The sequence below is a fragment of the Erpetoichthys calabaricus genome, chromosome 18 (genome assembly GCF_900747795.2).
Source record: "Erpetoichthys calabaricus chromosome 18, fErpCal1.3, whole genome shotgun sequence".
In the NCBI taxonomy this organism is placed as follows: domain Eukaryota; kingdom Metazoa; phylum Chordata; class Cladistia; order Polypteriformes; family Polypteridae; genus Erpetoichthys; species Erpetoichthys calabaricus.
In genome coordinates, this window is record NC_041411.2 from 63839129 (window position 1) to 63854195 (window position 15067).

The 15067-nt window shown below is 38.7% G+C and overlaps 1 protein-coding gene across 5 annotated transcripts in view; it reads left to right on the forward strand.

Annotated features, from left to right (window-relative positions):
* The window catches only part of plxnb1b (plexin b1b), a 388691-nt gene that overhangs the window by 341827 nt on the left and 31797 nt on the right, over positions 1 to 15067 (forward strand). For all 5 annotated transcript variants that reach the window (XM_028825049.2, XM_028825053.2, XM_028825050.2 and 2 more), the window contains 6 exons: positions 69 to 220; positions 3404 to 3509; positions 3974 to 4110; positions 8032 to 8208; positions 8339 to 8531; positions 9018 to 9254. In XM_028825049.2, coding sequence (XP_028680882.1) covers positions 69 to 220; positions 3404 to 3509; positions 3974 to 4110; positions 8032 to 8208; positions 8339 to 8531; positions 9018 to 9254 — 1002 coding nt within the window. The remainder of the gene's footprint in view (positions 1 to 68; positions 221 to 3403; positions 3510 to 3973; positions 4111 to 8031; positions 8209 to 8338; positions 8532 to 9017; positions 9255 to 15067) is intronic.

A 15067-nucleotide genomic window follows, 5' to 3' on the forward strand; every position in this document is an offset into this window, starting at 1 on the left:
TCATAACTTGTTCTTAGATACAATATACAAGTGTGGCAGACTTTGTGACATTGCTTGTTACTTTTTAGATTGACCCTTTGTCTGGTCTGGTGGAAGGTGGAACTACAGTTACTATTACTGGTTCAAATCTTGGACAGAAGTTTCAGGATGTTGAGCATACAGTGTCAGTGGCGGGAATGCGATGTACTGTGGACCCTCAAAGATATGAGATCTCTACTAGGTTTGTATTATTTTAGGAATAGTTTCTTTTGCCAGACTTTCAGCCTTTAGATTTTATATACAATGGAATCGAGTTCATTATTACTTTTTAAATATGTCTCTAAATTCAATTTTATTTTAAATTTGTAAATAATATATTGGACCCTTGACTTACGAACTCAATTTGTTCGAGAGGGCTGGTTGTAACTCAAGTTGGTTGTAAGTCAAGACTATTTTTCCCATGAGAAATAATGGAAATACCCATAATGTATTCCGAACCTCCCAAAGCAACACTTACTTAACCTTTTCATAATAAAAAAGGGTTGTATAATGTGCATAATTTATCAAAACACCAATAATTTTTCTAATGTACTAACCAAAAAGTTAAAAAAAAGTTATTAAAAGTGCCTAGCCTACCAGAAACAACAATTTCATACTGTACTCACCATTTAATTTGACATCTTTGGGGAAGGGAGGAGGAGGAGAATGAAATGGAAGGTGGTTATTGTTTGGAAGGAGTCTCTTTATACAAATCTTTTCTTTGTAAAATTGTCGAGATGGTGGATTTCGACATGCTGTACATATTAGCGAGATCAGTCACACGAACGCCACTCTCATATTTCCGCACAATTTCCTTCTTCGTTTCGATTATGATCACTTTCTTTACCTTCGGTACCTTCTCTTCCTTCCTTAGCAATTATCGAAATAAATTATATAAATCACTGCACTGACCAAAATTACGTCCACAAACACATGTATCTGGGCTCCGACTGACGCTTACGAACGCTCTCGGCTGTTTGTTTTGTTTGTTTACAATCGCACAAGCGGATACAAGTGACCGCATTTGGGTCGTAATGCAAGACATTGGTCGTAATTCAAAACAAAAATTTTGGTCGTAAACTAAGTTGTTCGCATGTCAGGCCGGTCGTATATCAGGGGTCGACTGTACAATGAAATTTCTTTTTTGTGTTTCTCTCCATAAAATGTGACAGTAACACAATATAATCTACATAACAGACGACAAAGTGAAAACATGTTTTCAGAAATGTTTGCAAATTTATTAAAAATCATAAACTGAAATCTCTCATTTACAGTAATCCCTCCTCCATCGCGGGGGTTGCGTTCCAGAGCCACCCGCGAAATAAGAAAATCCGCGAAGTAGAAACCATATGTTTATATGGTTATTTTTATATTGTCATGCTTGGGTCACAGATTTGCGCAGAAACACAGGAGGTTGTAGAGAGACAGGAACGTTATTCAAACACTGCAAACAAACATTTGTCTCTTTTTCAAAAGTTTAAACTGTGCTCCATGACAAGACAGAGATGACAGTTCTGTCTCACAATTAAAAGAATGCAAACATATCTTCCTCTTCAAAGGAGTGCGTGTCAGGAGCACAGAATGTCACATAGATAGAGAAAACAATCTCTAGCAAACAAATCAATAGGGCTGTTTGGCTTTTAAGTATGCGAAGCACCGCGGCACAAAGCTGTTGAAGGCGGCAGCTCACACCCCCTCCGTCAGGAGCAGGGAGAGAGAGAAAGAGAGAAAGATAGAGAGAGACAGAGACAGAGTTTGTTTTTCAGTCAAAAATCAATACGTGCCCTTCGAGCTTTTAAGTATGCGAAGCACCGTGCAGCATGTCGTTTCAGGAAGCAGCTGCACAAAAGATAGCAACGTGAAGATAATCTTTCAGCATTTTTAGACGAGCGTCCGTATCGTCTAGGTGTGCGAACAGCCCCCCTGCTCAATCCCCATACGTCAGGATCAGAGAAAGTCAGAGCAAGAGAGAGAGAACAGTAAGCAATCTAGCTTCTCAGCCATCTGCCAATAGCGTCCCTTGTATGAAATCAACTGGGCAAACCAACTGAGGAAGCATGTACCAGAAATTAAAAGACCCATTGTCCGCAGAAATCCGCGAACCAGCAAAAAATCTGCGATATATATTTAAATATGCTTACATATAAAATCCGCGATGGAGTGAAGCCGCGAAAGGCGAAGCGCGATATAGCGAGATATCACTGTATATATGAATTTAGATCCTTTACTGTGGCATTCCAACTTGTAGTCAGGTCCATCTTGTTTGCTTTAATTATCCTTGAAATGTGTCTAGAACTTTGATTGGAGTCCAGTGGTGGCAAATTGAATTGATTGGACATAGTTTAGAAATGCACACACCTGTGTATGTAAGGTGCAACTTGGCCAGGGAAATGACCAAGAACCCAGTGGTCACTTTAATAGAGCTTCAGAAGTCCACTTCTGAGATGGGAGAATCTGTCGGAAGGATTGCCATTTAAGAAGCAATCCATTAATCAGGTGTTTATGGTAGAGTGGCTAGATGGAACCCACTTTAGAGTAAAAGGCATTTGACATTTTAAAGAACTCTGAAAGTGTGAGGAAAAAGATTGTGTAGGTTGATGAGACAAAAACACAATGTCTGGTGAAAATCAGGCACTGCTCATCACCTGCCTAATTCCATCCTTATGTTGAACAGGATGGTGGCAGCATGATGCTATGGAGGTGCCTCTCAGCAGCAGGTACAAAGAGACTGGTCTGAATTGAGGGAATGATAAATGCAGCTAAATACACAAGTTCCTTGGGAGAAGTCTTTGACAGTCTTTGAGTGGTGCAGCCAAAGCCTGGACTTGAAACCTCATAGAACATATGTGGCAAGAACTGAAGATGGTTTTGTACTTCATATTCAATCTAACCGCCCAAATCGAGACTTGTAGAGACTTACCAAGAAGTCTCAAAGTTGTAATTGCTGCCAAAGGGGCTTCCACAAAGTACTAAATTAAGGGTCTAAATACTTACTGTATGTGAATGAACAATTTCAGTTTTTTATTTATAATACATTTGCAGACCTTTCTAAAAACATGTCTTTTCTGCATTGTTATAGGTTATTGAGTTTAGATTGATGGACCAAATTGTACACGTATCCGTTTAAAAATAAATCTATAACCCAATGAAGCGTGCAGAAACTGAAGGGGTCTGAATATTTTCTGCAGGTGCAGTGATCTAATTTGCTATTGCCTATTAAAACATTTTGTAATATGTACAGCTTGTTGAAACACTGCTGTCTGTTATCATTAGCCACATCCGAAAAATCATAGGCAGAGTAGAAAATCAATATAATTACTGTATAAATGATATAACATTAATGCAAATACGCTTCACTGATAAAATATGACATTTATTTTCACAGAATTGTCTGTATCACTACAGCCAGTGATGGCCCAAAATCTGGTCAGGTGTCTGTGGAGGTGAATGGAGGCGGACATGGTGGCTCTACACAAGTTTTCACCTATCAAGTAAGCATAGCCATTTACCCCCTAGTATTTTATTTACTTATGTCACAATGTTTGCTGAATGTCTTTGATGTTTAGAAAATGAAGTGGTTTTTGCCATAACCTCAAAAAGATTAACTAACTGGGCAATGTTTTTAACATGTTCTTTCTTTTACATTTTGGAGGTCATTATTTGAATTGGCCCTGTATTGATATTGTTTGAAAATATTAGCCAAAATTCACTGACCTCTGAGAAGGCAAGTACTGTTAGCTAGGGATTGTGTTGTAGCCATTTTATCCACTTAAAAACTTTTTAGCAAAAAATCTGGCCATAGGGAACATCCATCTTACACAGTGACATAGTTTTAATTGTTTTAATAATATAGATTTTATTGGTAATAAGACATAAAATGTGCAGCATTTATCGTGTGTTAAAGTGAATGTTTAATTGTTAGCTAGGAACTCAAATTTAATATACTTTGACTTAGGATCCAGTTTTGGATAGCATTACCCCACTGAGGGGCCCTAAAGCTGGTGGAACCAATCTCACTATCAGAGGTGCCAAGTTGCTGACCGGACGACCCAGTGAGATAAGCATCTTAGTAGGAGACATCCCTTGTGCCATGTGAGTGCTGACACATATAATATATCAAAAAATTATATTAAGTAGTAAGTTCTGTGAAATTCTTTCCCATTTTAGTGGAAGAAGTTTTTTTTATGAAAAGACACTAAAGTCTTATCCATACAGTATCAATTTTAGCTTTGTGACAATACAAAGAATTAAGTTGCTTTTCCTGAATCATATTGTATAAATAACAAGAAGAAAACAAAATGAAAGTAGCAGATCCATTTTGCGTGTGTATATTTAATATGTTTATGTATGTACTAGCTATGCTACTCAAATATTATAGTCTGAAATGATTGTGTATATCAGTTTATGTTCAGATTTTGGGGATCCAAACCATCCATAATCCACAGTGCTTCTGTGCACATTACATGAAATTCACTGCTTTTATATTCAGGCTTTATAGCTGAACCATCAGCATTATAATATTGAGCCAATGGCAGTGAGTACCCTACAGCATTTAGCGGCTTCTAACAGCTAACAGAATATAGAAATAAATAAATACATACACATTCTGTGCTACTCCTCTAACACAGGTTGAAATCGAAGTAATCAATGTAGACTTCAGCATTAACATTTGCAGTGCACCTTGCATTGCATACATGTATGTCTGTTCAATGGCATTTGGTATGGGATTAATAAAAATAGTGTCAATTTTAGTTACGTGCCACCTATTGGAATAACAAGTGTAGTGTATTTTATTTATAAAAATGTTTGAACTGAGCCATCTTTTGGAATGACATAGCATCCAGACAGGCCTACAGACAGACAGACACCTTATCCTTTTATTAAGGTTGATTATTGTAATAGGAATGGACGAGCAAAAGTGAAGAATTGGTGCACTGAATGATCATCCCCATATATTGTGAAGGTTGAGCAATAAAAGCTTTCACCAAAGGATTTCTTTATAGACAGAAGTCTCTAACCAAACTGTGGAAAGATGGTGCTGGTGCCTTTTTATGAAGTTGGTGAAGTGAAAGGGGTGGACTCAGGTATCTAAAAACCAGAAGTGACATCATACATCATTGGCCTATGATACATATGCATACATTATATATATATATATATATATATATATAATATATATATATATATATATATATATATATATATATATATATATATATATATATATATATAATAATGTGAAAGGGTGCTCCCGGACACAGGCAGGCAGACACATTACAAGCCATCACCACACGTTTATTTACACAAAGTCACTATTATTTACAAAGTGCACCACACAAACCCCAACCGTTACCCAAAGTCCTGGCTCTTCACAGACGTCTCTCTCTCTCTCTCTTCCAACACAACACTCAGGGCCTCTCCTGCCGCCTCCTCTGACCTTGTCCACCTCCTCACCCGACTCCAGCCTTGATTGTAGGGAGGCGACTCCTTAAATAGGCAGGCGGCTGCGGACCACACCCAGCCACCTGCCACAATATATATATATATATATATATATATATATATATATATATATATATATATATATATATATATATATATATATATATATAATAATATACTAGGGGGCTTTGCCCCCTGCTCGCTTCGCTGGGCAACCCCTGTGTTTGGTTAATCATAACAATTTAAATTTTTTTTTTCTTTGGAATTGTTTCAATTTCATTATTTGCACTTTTACTTTAAAGCTTCATTAAAAACAATATTTTTTGGAGACACATTGCAACAACGCAACGTATAACTGCCCGTGAGTGAATATTGTTTCTGTTTCTCTAATAAATAATCCGACTTTTTCTAATGTTTGTCCCTGTGATTTATTGATTGTTATAGCAAAAGCTATTCTCGCGGTAAACTATAAACATTTTAATACGAATGGCATATCACAATCTCCTTTGGTGTGTAACGTTATTCGTGGAATATATACATTACCTTACTTTTTGCCTGTTAAAATTTGCATCGCTTCTCCGTGATCATCAATATACACCTGATCGAATTGTGTATTCTTTGAAATTCAACTTGTTGTTGCTTTAACTGTTCCAGGACCACAGATTCTCATAGCGTATGGTCCATTATTGTGTAAATCCACGTTTTGTGCATTGAATGATGCAAATGCGAAAAGACTTTGTTGTCTACTCTTTGCCTTTTATTTCTGACCTCGATTCGTCCTGCTGTTTTTTCAGTTACACCTGGTTCTGATGATTAATCACCTTTTGGTTGCGGTAATGCGATCTTTTCTATATTCTTTGATACTGTAGCGACTGACATGATAAAGTGTCACAGAAGTTTTACTTGAACAATTGCTGACTTCCTAACCCCAAACACAACTTTCTAGCACCCTCTCCAACCCCTCCTCCCCCGGGCCTCTCCCCCCCTTACCACATCAATCAGTACCCCACTATCAGTGCTGTAGTCCGCCCTCCCTCAATCAGACCGAACAGTCACTTAAAACCAAAAAGGTCTCAACCTGGCTGGGGCACTATAATACTTTTCGAATTTTACTGCTTTCATATTCTGTACCTTTCTCTGCATGTGTATCGCTCCATCATTTGTTTGAGCCTTTCGAATTCCACTGCTTTCATAATCTCTTATCTGCCTTTTTTTCTCTCCCAGCGCCTTTGGGTCTCTATTCTCTGTATTGTCCTTATACACTTTATATGTGCTGAGAGCACAGGATATGTGTGTACTGTGTGCTTTTACACTACTGAGTGTTTTTTGATGGGTGTGCTCTTACATGATATCTTTTGTAAGTAGGGCGTGTCTTGCAAGAATCTCATGTTCCACGTCCCCGCGAGACGCTCTGTGGCAAGTCTCTTTTGTCTTGCGGGTCTTTTAAATGTCTTCCAAGAACTTTAGAGAAGGTCACATATTGTTTCTTTGCTTTTGCTTTCCAGGATTTTTTTTTTATAATAGATATACTGTATATAGTGGAGACCAGCCTCGACACAGACAGGCAGACACCAATGGTCCAAAACACCACCACACATTTATTTACAATAAATAATGTCCCGCACACAACCCAGTGGTCCTGCACCACACACCCTCAGTCCAGGACTCTCAAAATCCTGTCCTCTCTTTGCCGCCGCCACTCCTCTCCTCCGAGCTTCGTCCTCTTCCAACTGACGGCTGGAGGGTGGGCGACCCCTTGTATGTTCACCCAAACGTGCTCCAGGTGTCCACTGATGAGCTTCCTGCGGCACTTTCTAGTGTGGCGGAAGTGCCGCTTGAGCACCTGGAAGCAGTTGGGGTGTCCCCGGTATTCCTTCCGCCAGCACCTCCAGGTGTGGCAGGAAATGCTGACGTCCAAGGCTTCATAGTTTTCAGGGCACCCCCTGGCGGTGGCCACGGGCCCCTATAGGGTTGAGCTTCCATGCTCAATTTCCGTGGCCCCCATACAAACCAGGGCGGCTGCCCTTTCGTGGTCCGGGGAAGGCATAGTCCCTCTCCCGGTCCTTCTCGGCGTCCCGGCTGGGCACAGCCCCCAGCCGCCCGCCACAATATATATAATATTGTTCAGACTAATCAAACACCCACATGTTTTATGTACTTGTAAACTGTGTGTATCTGTCTTTATAGTCATTTATGTTGTACATTGGGTTTTTGTGTTTTATTAAAATGTCCTCTGTATTTTATTTCAACTGTACTTGTAAATGTGTACAGCTGTCTGGGGTGTTAGTGTAAAGTGCGGGGTATAAAAATGAATACCAGCTTTCACAGTAAAGTATCACTGTTTTTTAATGAAACTGTCTATATTGATAATTCCTAGCTTTTCATTTCATTAACAGGATCCATTGAATATTTAATCAATTGTGAATATATTAAAATATAACTTTGCATTATTGTAAACCTAATTAGCAATTGCATTGTTTTTGGAATATCTGTTTAGTTAATCTTCATCTATGTATAGTCATCTTTCATAGTTTTTTTCCCTTTTCTTTTCCATGGGTGATTTTCCCAAAGATCCTCTATGCTCCATGAAGATAAGATAGAATGCTTGACAGGGAAAAGTAACGCCACAGCTGAAGCTACTGTTACCATCCACTATGGGCAGAAAGAAAGGCACCTGCAAAATACTTTCTACCACTACACTGAAGACCCCAACATTACTCAGGCAGGCCCATCCAGGAGCTTTTTATGGTAATGGTAGTCTTTCCTCACTTTCTTAATAATGTGAAAGCCTATGATCTTGCTTCTCACATAATGCTCTTTTATTTAAATCCAAATGCAAATACAGATAAATTGCATACTTTTCCCCCCCTTTTTCCAGTGGAGGGCGTATGATACATGTATTTGGAAACAACCTGGATGTGGTTCAGCAGCCGAAAATTCAGGTGACCATTTCTCCAAAAGAGTCCTGGAGAACTAGGAGGGCGACTTTGCTGAGTAGGTTGCTAAAACGACACCGCCGGATTGTTCCCGATGCCAGATATCCCCAGAACACTGAATGTTTTGATCAACAGGTAAGCCAAGCAGTGTGTGTGTTTTTTTTTTCCTTGCATATTTTCTTAATGAGATGTTGTTCATTTTGGACTGAAGCTTGAAGCTTCCCTTTTAGAATATGTGTATTTGATGTATTACTAAAAGTTGAGTGTCTTTTCCAAAATCTTTCACCAAGGCCTACTTATTGAAAGGCAAGGATATGTTTGCTGGATTTTTCTTGAGTAGCAGGGCACAATACCAAGAGCATGATGCTACTGCACACTCTTTAAGAGTTAAAATAGCATGCACATTCAGAAATCATTAACACAATTATATACTGTATTTAAGAACTTTGTAATCATGGCTACGTCATACCTCAAGTAAATTGTTTTCAAATGAAAGATACGGTTCAAGTGTAATGTAGAATTTCTTATGTATGTGAATATAGTGTTTGTTACATTATTGGTTTGTATAGACATTTTGTATCTATTATATCAGCAACGTTTATGCTTTTGCATTTTGTCCAGTTTATAGAAACCTGTACTGTCAACTCTTCTTCGCTGATTTTGTGTAAAACCCCAGCAATTGACTCGGTTCCACAAAATGCTGAAGTGAAATTGGAGTTCATAATGGACAACCTGCGATTTGACTTTAATTCAGTCAGTCAGACTAGCTTCTCATATGAGGATAATCCTGTTTTGAAGAACCTGAGTGATAGCAGCAAGCCATATCGCCACAAACCAGGCAGTGTCATCTCTGTTGAGGTAAAAGCTTTTAGTTTGGTTATAACAGTTTTTTTCTTACTCTTTTATGGCCCTTGCAAGTGTTTTTTAACCAAGTTTCCAGTTTTCCTTTATGACTCTTGTTAACATAATTACTGTGTTTGTGTTTTGTTTTTTGATGTAGACTGTTCTGGTATTATTTTTAATATAATTTTAATTTGCCTTTAGGCTGGACTGCTTGGTATAATTTATAGATGTTTTGAGTTAGAGGCCAAGGGTTAACATAAAGATGATTTTTAAAAAAAATCATCCCACCATCTTAAATCTGATGGCTGCCTTTTTTTATTTTTATTATTATTTTTTTTCCTTCTTGTTATACTACTGTTTATGTAGCAAATGTTTAAGGTAGGATGTTTCATGTTTGATCAGTGTGGCTGCTTTATTCTAAAGTGACCTTGGCAAAATTGAAATATTGCTTTATAACATTGTCAGTTGTAGATGCGTCTTTTCTAGGTTCCCAAAGTCAACCAGGTATTGAGTTGACAAGGCAGAAATCCAATATGAGTCAAATGCGTAACAAAGAAATCTCTCAGTCCAAAAAGTTTGTTTTAAAAGTTTAGTGAAAATATAAAAAAGGAAACAAGTCACAAAATTTCATAAAAAATGTTATTTCACATGCAGAATGAAAAGCAAAAGGGAATAAAGGTTTCTTCTGTTTCATTATGATCTTAGCTTTCTCTTGTTAAACTTCAGTTACTTTTCTATGGCAAACTTACATAGGCTTCACTTTACTACCTCAATACATTCATTACGGTTTGAAACTGTTTGCCCTGCATGCCTTACCAACAACAAGGCAGATCTTAAACTGAACTAGACTGTACAGTGATCCCTCCTCGATCGTGGGGGTTGCGTTCCAGAACCCCCTGCGAAAGGTGAAAATCCACGAAGTAAAAACCATATGTTTATATGGTTCTTTTTATATATTTTAAGCTCTTATAAACTCTCCCACACTCTTATAAACATTTCCTGCACAGTTATACAGCATAAACCCTTTGTATTCTCTTAGATATTAGGTAAGATTCGTTGAAATTATGTATGTAAACACAGTTTATATACAGTAAAACCTAAATATTATTTTAAAGATATTGAGCGTCTCCGATATCACATATGTTACAGTCATTACGATAGACAGGCCACCAGCAACAAATATGCACAATGCAAGAAAAATTGTATACAGTAAAATGTGTGTACAGAGACACTAAACGTACGTACATGTACTAAGTACTGTACGTAGAAAATTAATTATGGTTACTCACCAGCAATGACACAATGACTTGTCCGATAACGATGAGTTTAATTTTACTGCACAATAAAGGAGAGCGTTACAGCTCTTCTAAAGGAGCCTGTTCAGGCGACTGTTTAGCACCGCCGTTGCTCTTCTTCCGGCAGTCTTCAATCCAAATCCCTAAAGCAGATTCCATCCGGACTACCACCTTATTACGTCCACTTACAACTCGTTTTGTGCCCTGGTTAAAGGACACTGCGGCCGTAGATCTTATATTCTTTTCCTCCTTTTTAAATAAAAAGAATCATGGACTCATTGATGCCGTAATGGCGTCCTACAGCGGTATAGCTGTTCCCTTCCTTCAGTATATCCAAAACATTTACCTTTTCGGCAATCATTAGCATCTTCCGTTGGTGCTTGGGCACAGCAGAAGCAGGAGTAGATCGTTTTGGAGCCATAACAAAGAGTTTGACTATGCACAAAGATAGACACAAAAGAGCAGAAAAGTTAACTCTTTACACAGCGAAACACGTTGATGCTGAATGAGCAAGACAAGGCTTCCTAGTTAACGCAGCTGAATCAAATTCGGCGCTCTGTCGCTGAGCCAATCAGCACACAGGAATTTAACTGCGTGCTCTGATTGGGTAGCTTCTCAGCCATCCGCCAATAGCATCCCTTGTATGAAATCAACTGGGCAAACCAACTGAGGAAGCATGTACCAGAAGTAAAAAGACCCATTGTCCGCAGAAACATGCGAAGCAGCAAAAAATCTGCGTTATATGTTTAGATAGGTCCATAAATATTTGGACAGAGACAACTTTTTTCGAATTTTGGTTCTGTACATTACCACAATTAATTATAAATGAAACAACTCAGATGCAGTTGAAGTGCAGACTTTCGGCATTAATTCAGTGGGGTGAACAAAACAATTGCATAAAAATGTGAGGCAACTAAAGCATTTTTTTAACACAATCCCTTCATTTCAGGGGCTCAAAAGTAATTGGACAATTGACTCAAAGGCTATTTCATGAGCAGGTGTGGTCAAGTCCGTCGTTATGTCATCATCAGTTAAGCAGATAAAAGGCCTGCAGTTGATTTGAGGTGTGGGGCTTGCATGTGGAAGATTTTGCTGTGAACAGACAACATGCGGTCAAAGGAGCTCTCCATGCAGGTGAAAGAAGCCATCCTTAAGTTGCAAAAACAGAAAAAACCCATCTGAGTAATTGCTACAATATTACAAGTAGCAAAATCGACAGTTTGGTACATCCTGAGAAAGAAAGCAAGCACTGGTGAACTCAGCAACGCAAAAAGACCTGGACGTCCACGGAAGACAACAGTGGTAGATGATCGCAGAATCATTTCCATGGTGAAGAGAAACCCCTTCACAACAGCCAACCAAGTGAACAACACTCTCCAGGGGGTAGGCGTATCGATATCCAAGTCTACCATAAAGAGACGACTGCATGAAAGTAAATACAGAGGGTGCACTGCAAGGTGCAAGCCACTCATAAGCCTCAAAAATAGAAAGGCTAGATTGGACTTTGCTAAAGAACATCTAAAAAAGCCAGCATAGTTCTGGAAAAACATTCTTTGGACAGATGAAACCAAGATCAACCTCTACCAGAATGATGGCAAGAAAAAAGTATGGAGAAGGAGTGGAACAGCTCATTATCCAAAACATACCACATCATCTGTAAAACACGGTGGAGGCAGTGTGATGGCTTGGGCATGCATGGCTGCCAGTGGCACTGGGACACTCGTGTTTATTGATGATGTGACACAGGACAGAAGCAGCCGAATGAATTCTGAGGTGTTCAGAGACATACTGTCTGCTCAAATCCAGCTAAATGCAGTCAAATTGATTGGGCGGCGTTTCATGATACAGATGGACAATGACCCAAAACATACAGCCAAAGCAACCCAGGACTTTATTAAAGCAAAGAAGTGGAAAATTCTTGAATGGCCAAGTCAGTCACCTGATCTTAACCCAATTGAGCAGGCATTTCACTTGTTGAAGACTAAACTTCAGACAGAAAGGCCCACAAACAAACAGCAACTGAAAGCCGCTGCAGTAAAGGCCTGGCAGAGCATTAAAAAGGAGGAAACCCAGCATCTGGTGATGTCCAGGAGTTCAAGACTTCAGGCTGTCATTGCCAGCAAAGGGTTTTCAACCAAGTATTAGAAATGAATATTTTATTTCCAGTTATTTAATTTGTCCAATTACTTTTGAGCCCCTAAAATGAAGGGATTGTGTTAAAAAAATGCTTTAGTTGCCTCACATTTTTATGCAATCGTTTTGTTCACCCCACTGAATTAAAGCTGAAAGTCTGCACTTCAACTGCATCGGAGTTGTTTCATTTAAAATTCATTGTGGTAATGTACAGAACCAAAATTAGAAAAAAGTTGTCTCTGTCCAAAAATTTATGGACCTAACTGTATGCTTACATATAAAATCCGCGATAGAGTGAAGCCTCAAAAGTCGAAGCACAATATAGTGAGGGATTACTGTAGTCGGAATGATCAGAAATAATTACAATATTTTCAATTTAGCTTGTGGGGGTTATAATAAAACTTCCCAATGACTATGCACTAATATATAGGTAAACATTTTAACATAACTAAGAAAATACTACTTTCAACTTAATGTAACCTAACTAATTAACAAAGTGCTCTTACAACTGTTATATTATTGGGAAGATTTTACTGTAGCTCAGTTCAATAGATCTGTTTTTCTAGAGCTCAGGTAGTCTGTCTTTTGTGGTAGCCCTTATGTGCTAGTTATTATGAGTTGGCACCAGAAACTAATAAATGTGCAAGCATTAATAAACTTAGAAGTGAAAGTTAATAAGGATGACCTCAAAGTTGAACCAACAACACTGTTTGACCCACTATAGTTACATACTGTGTGCAGCCCTCTAGCGGCTAGGCAAGAAAGTGCTGTCCTCTGACCCCCAACTCCCCCACCACTAGATAACCTAGCAGTCCCGGCACATCATGTCTGTTTTCTGTCATCTTAAAGAAAAATGTGCATTTGGAGACAGGGCACTAGTCTTTGGTTAGAGGGTCTGACTCCCCTAGTGCAAGTTGGAATGTCTGCCTACAAGTACCTAGGGAAAGTATTGCTAGCTTCCTATCGATAATGCTGACACTCTGTGGTGCAACTTCTCTTCTCAGTCTTGAGACATCACTCAAAATAGGGCCTGCTACCCCTATATAAGCATGTGTGGCCCCTCTTCCAGGTGTGTTTGTTCTTCTTTGGTGAGTTTTCCTATAAAAGTTAGCTCTTCCTTACTCTGAGATTGGTAGCTTCTTGCTTTGAAAAGACATGTTGTGGTTTAACTTTCTTCTGTAGGTTTTGTGAAAGATTTTTTTTTCCAGCCCAGGCATTTTCTGAACCTGCTTAATATATATACTGCCTCAAGAAGCCAGAGACTACTCCAGTAACAATGAGAACCCAGTTCAGAGACTGTTCTAGATGGGTTGCCAAGCCATTGAATACATAGTATACTGTCCCATACCCCACATTCACTCACATCCGGTCATATTGGACTTGGCAGTCAAATCGGGCTCCCTTCTGCCTTGAAGCTCCTGCCCTAACCACTACACTACCATGCCACTAGTTCTTGATATATATCTAAACCATCATTCACACATTGGCTCTGGTGGAGCACCGTACCAGTCCCACTCAATGAACTGTCTGCCACTGTCAGCTCAGCCTTACTGTCTTATTGGTACTTGCTCTGTCCAATACATATTATATATTTATATCTGATATATTTTTATTTACTTTTAGTTTGGAAAGATGATATATTTGTTTGTTGTTAATTGTAACTTCTGTTGTATCTTCTGTGACATTCAACCATATACTGTATTGTAATTGCATGTGTATACACTAGTGAGACTAGCCACACATCCCTTTCGTCATGTAATATTCTAGGGGGCTCCGCCCCCTGCTCGCTTTGCTTGCCAACCCCTTTGTTTGGTTTACTGGATATACAATACAATTTATTTTTTGTATAGCCCAAAATCACACAAGAAGTGCTTTAACAGGCCCTGCCTCTTGACAGCCCCCCAGCCTTGACCCTCTAAGAAGACCAGAAAAAAACTCACAAAAAAAAAACCCATGTACGGAAAAAATGGAAGAAACCTAAGGAAAGGCAGTTCAAAGAGAGATCCCTTTCCAGGTAGGTTGGGCGTGCAGTGGGTGTCCAAAAGAAGGGGGTCAATACAATACAGTACAATGCATAGAACAGAATAAATCCTCAATACAGTATGAAAATAAAAGTTCTAGAAGTACGGAGTAGAATTTCACATTAGATGATATCACATAATATGATTTGGATTTGATTTAAGTCCTGGAGACCTCATTCATCAAGTTGCCTCCCCCATTTTGCCATTACACATCTGAAATAGCGCTAATCCAATGAAAGGTCCCCTCATTCCCACGTCCCCATTCATCAGGGATGACTTTACCTTAGGCAGGCAATCTACAATTTAAAGAGATTGTTATTTTCTTGTGAATTGTTACATATGCATTATTTTCACTTTTACTTTAAAAACTTTTATAAAA